At 58.2% G+C, this 8,573-nt stretch overlaps 1 protein-coding gene across 1 annotated transcript in view; it reads left to right on the plus strand.

Moving 5' to 3' along the window:
* The window catches only part of FAM195B (family with sequence similarity 195, member B), a 9,524-nt gene extending 6,138 nt beyond the window's left edge, over positions 1-3,386 (plus strand). Inside the window, exons 3-6 of the mRNA XM_008576309.1 lie at positions 1,134-1,189; positions 1,287-1,405; positions 2,181-2,282; positions 2,457-3,386. Coding sequence (XP_008574531.1) covers positions 1,134-1,189; positions 1,287-1,405; positions 2,181-2,282; positions 2,457-2,521 — 342 coding nt within the window. The 3' untranslated portion in view covers positions 2,522-3,386. The remainder of the gene's footprint in view (positions 1-1,133; positions 1,190-1,286; positions 1,406-2,180; positions 2,283-2,456) is intronic.
* Positions 3,387-8,573: the final 5,187 nt, after the last annotated feature.

Below are 8,573 nucleotides of genomic sequence, written 5' to 3' on the forward strand. Positions count from 1 at the left end.
CCCAAAAGGAGACATCACTTTGTGAGTGAGCTGGGTCCTGCCTGGATGTGGTGCCTGGTGCAGGGCACAAAGTTCTATGTGCCCTCCCAGGAGCTGGCTTCACAACGTCTTGCTGCTGTTCTTGCCCTTGGCCCATGGGCTGTGTTCACCTGTGGGGGTGCCTAAGCACTGGCTGGTTTATGTGATGGCTGAGGGGGCCGGAGAGGAAGAATCCAGAGTGCTCCATCGCTCCTGGCCCTTGGCGAGGGGTTGCGGCTCCGTGCTCTGGGCTGCATGAAGCCCTCGGGCCCCGGGGTGGACAGGGAGGCACTTGTGCTGAAAGCCCCCTCCTGCGGCTAGTGTTGTCCCCTGTGGAGCAAGGCTAGGCTTGGAGACTGCATGTGGGGCTGGCCTCTTTACCCTGGGATTGTGTGTCCTCAGCTGGAGAGGGGACACTGTCCAGGTGGCCAGTGTGAGAGTCCGAGCCTCAAAAAAGACCCCCTCCCCTAAGGCTATGAAAATCCCCTAGGTAGAGAGAGGTCGGGCCTGGCAGCTCCCTCCAGGGCCGCCCCCACCCCGAATCCCCTAGTTTGGTTCTGTCTCCAGGGCTCTGACTTGGTACACACCTGAGCCCTCGGAGCCCCAACCCCAGGGATAAGGAAGCTGTGTTGGGGATCCAGGTCACTGGATGGAAACTGAGGCTGAGCAGAGCAGTGTGGGAAGCCCTGTAGCCAGTGAGGGCAGTTAGGGTCACTGGGACCCCTGGGCTCTTTCCTACAGAGAGAGGCTGCCAGTGACTCTGAAAACAGGAACATGTTCCCAAGACGTGTGGGGACGGGGATCCGGGGCAGTAGTGCTCCAGGTGTGGGGCTGAGGGTACCAGCCGAGCTCACAGAGCACCAAGTTGTGCATGTGTTTGGCCAACTCGCCCCTCCCGTGCCCTGGCCCCCCATCTGGCTTAGCCTGCTGGGGTTGCTTGGAGCCCGTCGGCTGCCTGTGGCTGGACCCCAGCCTGTGGGGGGATTCTCTGGTCGGCAGTGGGGCCACACAGTTCACGGCTGAAAGGGAGGAGGACATGCGTGCTGCACCCTCTCCCCACTGCTGGAGAGGGCGACACTCCGTCCCACTCCCGTGTTCTGGGGCTCCTGTTTCAGAGGCCAAGAGGATCTGGCAGCAGAACACTAGGACTGGACGCCCCAGCGATGACCAGGTGGGTCTTGGGTGGGGTGGCCTCTGCCTGTGGGTGGGGTGTGGGCCCTCACTCTGGCTACTCCCCAGCCTCGTCCTCATGTGCCGGGTTCCCCCAGTTCCCCCGTCTCCAGAGTCGTCTACAACGGCAAGAGGACCAGCAGCCCCCGCTCTCCCACTAACAGCAGCGAGATCTTCACCCCTGCCCACGAGGAGAATGTCCGCTTCATTTATGAAGGTGTGTGTCCTGCTCCTCGCTGCGTCCGCTCCACGCGAGCCCTCCAGGGAGCCGGCTCTGCTGCCCAGCCCAGGCCCCAGACCAGAACTCCCTAGAGTCTCTTCCTGTCTCCATTGTCTCCTGCCCTCTGTGGGGCCGGGCAGGCTGGGGGTGGCAGAGAGGTCCCTGTCTGGTGAGGATTCCAGGTTCTCATAATGGGGGGAGCCTAAGAGGAGGGTGTTGGGAGTGGGCAGCATCCCAGAAGAGGTGGCGTCTCAAGCCAGTGCTCAGCACTGGGGGGGTTTGCTGGGGACAGGAGGGGGCTGTTGAAGACAGACAGGCACACGCAGCTATGAACACAGGGTGTGTTGCAGAAATGTCCCAGAGATGGTGTGGCTGGGACTGGGGCATGTGCCCCAGGGGCGCGGCCAAATGGAGGTGCACCCTGCACCCTGAGGCTCTGGGAATCCAGGTTGGGGTCCAATGGGCCTCTGTGACTGTAGCCCTGGTCAGTCATCTGGGGACAGGATGCTGTGGAGAGGGAGGTTGGTAGGGGGCGGGGGAAGGGGGCTTCTGAGGAAGAGGGAGGGTGCGGGTAGCCAGGAGCTTCAGTCAGATGCTCTCCTGGCTTGGACAGTGACCCTGGGGCTGGGGCTCCGACCACACCCACCCCTGTTGTCACTTCTGAAGAAGAGGGAGGGTGCGGGTAGCCAGGAGCTTCAGTCAGACGCTCTCCTGGCTTGGACAGTGACCCTGGGGCTGGGGCTCCGACCACACCCACCCCTGTTGTCCACAGCCTGGCAGGGCGTGGAGCGAGACCTGCGGAGCCAGACGTCAGGCAGCGAGCGGGGCCTTGTGGAGGAGTATGTGGAGAAGGTCCCTAACCCCGGCCTGAAGAGTGAGTGGGGGCTGGCTGGGGGCTCAGCCTGTGGGCTGGGCGGGGGGTGTGTGTGCAGAAAGGCCGCCTGCTTCCCACTTTCTGCCTCCCAACGTCCTGCTGGGTTCCAGGGCTTCCACAGATGGGGGTTGGACGGGGGTCCTGTGCCCACCCTGACCCCACTGTCCCTTGCAGCCTTCAAACCCATTGACCTGAGCGACCTGAAGCGCCGGAACACGCAGGATGCCAAGAAGTCCTAGAGCGCCTGTGCCCCTCCCCTGGCCTCTGGAAGATCAGGGTGCACTGATGTTGGCTTCCTCCTGTCCTGTGGGCCCCGCTCCTGGGTGGGGGGAGGGGGCTGTGCTCCAGTGGGCTGCAAACCCTGGGACCCGCAAGATTGATGGCCGAGGCCTGCCCCTCCTCCCTGAGCCCCTCCTCTCCTCTCTGGGGGGGTCTCAAGTTGCCCCCATCAGTGGGGTGCCAAGGCCCTGCCAGCCCCTGCCCTCCCCCTGGCCTACGTGTGTCTTTGGAGCTGCCTGGCCTTGCCTTCCCCCCAGGGGCCCTGATTCCCCTTGTTTCCTGTCACCTGCCACTGCCCTCCACCTCCCTATCCTGTGCTCCTTCAGGATCAGAATGGAGAAGATGAGGCCTCTGTCGTCTCCCAGGCTGGTGGGACTGGGCCGGTTTTGTCCTTGAGGTGGCCAGGACATAGAACAGGGCAGCCCCACCCACATCCAGCTTGGGTCCCCCATAGACCCCTGCTGCTCCTCTGGCCTGGATACCTGGGGGAACTTCCCCCACACCCCTCCATCCTGGCCCTTCCCCACGTCAGCATCAGGATGGCACCAGCTAGCTCTCTAGGCCTGGGACACTGCTGGGCCCCTCAACAGTACCACCAGCAACCAGGCCTGGCCTCCTGGTGTCTGACCCTGTGGCCGCAGTGACCCCCTTGGGCAGGGGCACTGAGGCAGACCCTGAGGTGGTGGTGCTGCCGGGTCCACCTGGCTCTCGGGTGTACTGGGAGGGTCACCGGGGCCCCTTTTTCTTTACATGCCCTCTGAAGGCCAAGTGTCTGTGTGGCTCTGGAGCCTGAGCGTCCACGAATAAAGGCAGGTGGCACTGGGATCGGCCTCCTGGGGGTGAGGTGGTGGGGAGGTGAGGGCGTCCTCGGGGGGAGAGGCTGGGGCTGCTCTTGGCAGTGGGCTCCGCTCTGCTACCCTGAACCCACCCTCTGGGCATGGTCTGCAGACCTTCAGGGCAGTGGGCTCTTTAGCTGTCCACGTGAAGGGTGGCTGCTGGGCCCTGGGGGGGACCCTGTTGCAGTCCATCTTCAAGCCTGGAAACGGCCCTGGAAAGCCAGAAGCAGAAGCTCCTCCTGCTCCTGAGACAGGAGCCAAACCGGAATTTATTTCAGGAACACCCTTTCCCAGAGGAATATTCTGGGGCTTGAGAGAGGAGTAGCGGAAGGACTGTCTGATGCTGCCGTAGGCACTCGCAGACGTGGGTCCTGAGCCAATGCCCTGTAAACACGTGGCCCTGTGTAGTCCCCAGGGCCTGGGGGCCCTCTTGCCAAGGGTTTGCTGAGCAGGCTGGGGCCACCAGAGCTGCCTCCCACTGCCAGGCTGAAGGGGGCCGGGCGGCCCAAGGAGCACCATGGTGGGGTGAGTGGGCGTGGCTCAGGAGAGCTCCTCACCAGCACGTGCCCCTCATGCCCTGGCCATGTGCTTTCTGCCCAGCATTGGCCACCCCATCATCAGAGGCACTGCGATGCGAGCTTGTCCATGTGCTGGACTTGAACTTGGGCCCAGCCAGGGCTGCACCATGTCCTAGATTGGGTGCCAGTCTGGGGCCTCAGATTCTTCAGGTGGCAGTGGTACCTATGTCCTGGGAGTTGTCCAATGCTTGCTGCCTGCTGCCACTATTAGTCACCTCATAGATGCACTTGACCTGGTGCTCAGCCTTGCACAGAGAACCTGACCTACAAGTCTTCAGGAGACCCTGGATCCTGCACTCGTGCTTGCTGCCTGCTGCCACTATTAGTCACCTCATAGATGCACTTGACCTGATGCTCAGCCTTGCACAGAGAACCTGACCTACAAGTCTTCAGGAGACCCTGGATCCTGCACTCTGGTGGCCTTGCTGCAAGCCCTGGGGCACATCATGCAGCTAGCCCGCCTCAGTTTCCTCATCTGTTAAGAGGCCTCTCCCTCTCAGGGGTGCTGCCAGCCCCAGCAGCACACTTGGAAATATGTGAGGGGAGCCTTGTTGAGAAATCAGCGTGATTTTGGCTCCAAGTCTCCTGTGGGTCATTCCTACTCTGGGGCCCAGAATCTGGGCCTTCCCTGCCCCAGTGTCCTCTGGCGTGGGTGGGACCAAGGGGCCTGCAGGGTCTCTTCACTGCCACTCTCTCTGCCAACTGGAGGCCCTTGCTTGGGGTCTTTCTGTCAAGCACACCTTGGAGGAGAGGATGGCCTGGTCGTGCTGTGTGCTGGGAAGGGGTGGGGAGCCCTGAGCCCCTTGATGTTGCTGGCTTTACCGCAGCCTGTGTGCTGCAGGCCTTGGAACCCAGTGTGTTTGGATGGGGGCACTGGAGGTGGAGGCTTTGGGACAGGGCGGTCTTGGCCCATGGGGGTAGGGGAGATGGGACAGGGCAAGACGGGACAGGATGGGATGGGTGAACAGGCGGAAGTGGGGGTAAGGGGCAGGAGGGACAGGGGTGGGGAGATGGGACCCAACCCACCTTCCCTTGCATGGATTGCCATTTGTGACTGCAGGAGTTTGCCTACTGGAGCAAGAACTCTGTAGGCACAAAGTCGTCTTTGCACTCAGGCTGGAGGGGGCACATGTGAGGGGCTCACAGGCACCCACCGCCCAGTGTCCCAGCCCGGTTCCTGGGGAGGCAGTGTCTCCCCATCCTAGCCCGGCTTGCTGCGCCGTCACCTCCTTGTAGTGTCTGAGTTTTGCTGGGGACACTCCCCTTCCCTTTTTACAGTGAGGCAGCTCGGGGAAATGAGGCAAGCACCCTTGTGGAACAGGCTGCNGCCCCTCATGCCCTGGCCATGTGCTTTCTGCCCAGCATTGGCCACCCCATCATCAGAGGCACTGCGATGCGAGCTTGTCCATGTGCTGGACTTGAACTTGGGCCCAGCCAGGGCTGCACCATGTCCTAGATTGGGTGCCAGTCTGGGGCCTCAGATTCTTCAGGTGGCAGTGGTACCTATGTCCTGGGAGTTGTCCAATGCTTGCTGCCTGCTGCCACTATTAGTCACCTCATAGATGCACTTGACCTGGTGCTCAGCCTTGCACAGAGAACCTGACCTACAAGTCTTCAGGAGACCCTGGATCCTGCACTCTGGTGGCCTTGCTGCAAGCCCTGGGGCACATCATGCAGCTAGCCCGCCTCAGTTTCCTCATCTGTTAAGAGGCCTCTCCCTCTCAGGGGTGCTGCCAGCCCCAGCAGCACACTTGGAAATATGTGAGGGGAGCCTTGTTGAGAAATCAGCGTGATTTTGGCTCCAAGTCTCCTGTGGGTCATTCCTACTCTGGGGCCCAGAATCTGGGCCTTCCCTGCCCCAGTGTCCTCTGGCGTGGGTGGGACCAAGGGGCCTGCAGGGTCTCTTCACTGCCACTCTCTCTGCCAACTGGAGGCCCTTGCTTGGGGTCTTTCTGTCAAGCACACCTTGGAGGAGAGGATGGCCTGGTCGTGCTGTGTGCTGGGAAGGGGTGGGGAGCCCTGAGCCCCTTGATGTTGCTGGCTTTACCGCAGCCTGTGTGCTGCAGGCCTTGGAACCCAGTGTGTTTGGATGGGGGCACTGGAGGTGGAGGCTTTGGGACAGGGCGGTCTTGGCCCATGGGGGTAGGGGAGATGGGACAGGGCAAGACGGGACAGGATGGGATGGGTGAACAGGCGGAAGTGGGGGTAAGGGGCAGGAGGGACAGGGGTGGGGAGATGGGACCCAACCCACCTTCCCTTGCATGGATTGCCATTTGTGACTGCAGGAGTTTGCCTACTGGAGCAAGAACTCTGTAGGCACAAAGTCGTCTTTGCACTCAGGCTGGAGGGGGCACATGTGAGGGGCTCACAGGCACCCACCGCCCAGTGTCCCAGCCCGGTTCCTGGGGAGGCAGTGTCTCCCCATCCTAGCCCGGCTTGCTGCGCCGTCACCTCCTTGTAGTGTCTGAGTTTTGCTGGGGACACTCCCCTTCCCTTTTTACAGTGAGGCAGCTCGGGGAAATGAGGCAAGCACCCTTGTGGAACAGGCTGCGTCCATGTCCTGTGGTGCTGTGCACCCATATGTGCACACGTTGCTATGCTTTCACATCGACAACTCTGGGGCAAGTTTCATTATCCCGATTTACAAATGAAGAAATGACCTCCTTCCAGGCATTCTTAGGCTTTTATTTTTATCAAACTTTTAATTTTGTTTTTTGTTTTTAAAAATTTTTTATTGAATCAAAATTGATTATACAAATTTTGAGGGTTCAATGTTGAGATATGTTTTTTTATTATTATTATTTTTTTCCTTTTTGTCTTTTTTTAAATTATTATTATTATTTTATTTTTATTTTTTTCCTTTTTGTCTTTTTTACTGACCGGTAACGGGATCGCAACCCTTGGTGTTGCGCCCGCACCGTGCTCAGCCAGTGAGCGGGAACCGGTTTCTACATGGGATCCGAACCCTCAACGGGAGCGCTGCCGCACTCCCAAGCAGCGCACTCTCCAGTGCGCCACCGGGCCGGCCCGAGATATGTTGATCAAATCAATATTACTAGCATATGTGTTGTTACAAATCGTAATTATTATTTATGCTCCTTGCCCAATCTCTCACCTTCCCCCTTTCCCTCCCCCCATCCCTCTCTAGTCACCCTAGATTTCTTCTCTCCTCTGAAAGAATAATGGTTACTCTGGCTGCCCAAATGATCTGTCCAATGCTGAGAGGTGTGATCAGGTCCCTCAATACTATCATAAAGCAGATGTGTCACTATGAAATGGGCTCTGTGGAGACAGACATCCTCCTCCTTTATCTCTGCTGGTGACTCTCCTTGTGTCAACTCACTCCAGTGGCTGGCAGATGATCTGCGTGGCGGTTGTGGCATCTAGCTGCCTTCATGGAAGCCATGGTTATCGTGGTGGCTGTGGTGGGCCACCCACATGGAGATGTTTTGGTGCTGGTGATGTCCCTGGTTGTAGAGAATGTCTGATCCCCAGCTCCATACCCCAGGTCCCTGAGTGGGTCCTGAGGCACTGGCATGGTGTGCCTGGCTGTGGGAGGGGGATCCAGTCCCCTTCTCCATGCCCCAGGTCCCCGGGTGGGCCCCAAGGCACTGGCGAGGTGTGCCTGGTTGTGTGTGGTGGGTTAGGTCCCCAGCTCCATACCCTGGGTCCCTGGGCAGGCCCCGAGTTGCTGGAGCAGTGAGCCTGGTTGTGGGAGGGGCGTCTGGTCAACTTTTAATTTTGTAAATATTATTGANAACACCAAGTCAAGGGTTAAGATCCCCTTACCAGTCATCTTTTAAAATAAAAATAAAAATATAAATATAAATAAATAAAGATTGATAAGGAAGCCAGAAGGATGGGGGCCTGATCCCTGGGCACAGCATCCAGGGAAAGGAAGAGGTGGTGGGAAAGGACTGAAAGCAGGAGAGGGCAAGGTTAGGGAAAGAGCAGACGGGAGGGCCTGGGGTGGAGGACTGCTACGGCTTCCAGGAGGCGGCAGAGCCAGCTCAGAGTGGACCCGCGGCCCCAACCTTCTCCTCCTCCACCCGGCCTAAAGACCACGTTAAACTCCTTGGCTGATTCTGCGGTTTGTATTTCTATTTCTAAATAACACATGCGAATGCTGCTTCTTGATCTTTGCATTTGTTCTCTCCCTCACGTCGACCACATCCCTGCACTCTTCCTGTCCCCACCCTCCCTGGACACTGCTTTTCCTTTCATGGCTTTGGTTACATCAATGTTGGGTGTCTACACTATCCGTGTTTATACTCAGAANGTAGTGTCTGAGTTTTGCTGGGGACACTCCCCTTCCCTTTTTACAGTGAGGCAGCTCGGGGAAATGAGGCAAGCACCCTTGTGGAACAGGCTGCATCCATGTCCTGTGGTGCTGTGCACCCATATGTGCACATGTTGCTATGCTTTCACATCGACAACTCTGGGGCAAGTTTCATTATCCCGATTTACAAATGAAGAAATGACCTCCTTGCAGGCATTCTTAGGCTTTTATTTTTATCAAACTTTTAATTTTGTTTTTTGTTTTTAAAAAATTTTTATTGAATCAAAATTGATTATACAAATTTTTTTTTTTTTTTTTT

Source organism: Galeopterus variegatus, unplaced genomic scaffold (genome assembly GCF_000696425.1).
Source record: "Galeopterus variegatus unplaced genomic scaffold, G_variegatus-3.0.2 Scaffold1322, whole genome shotgun sequence".
Classification (NCBI taxonomy): Eukaryota; Metazoa; Chordata; class Mammalia; order Dermoptera; family Cynocephalidae; genus Galeopterus; species Galeopterus variegatus.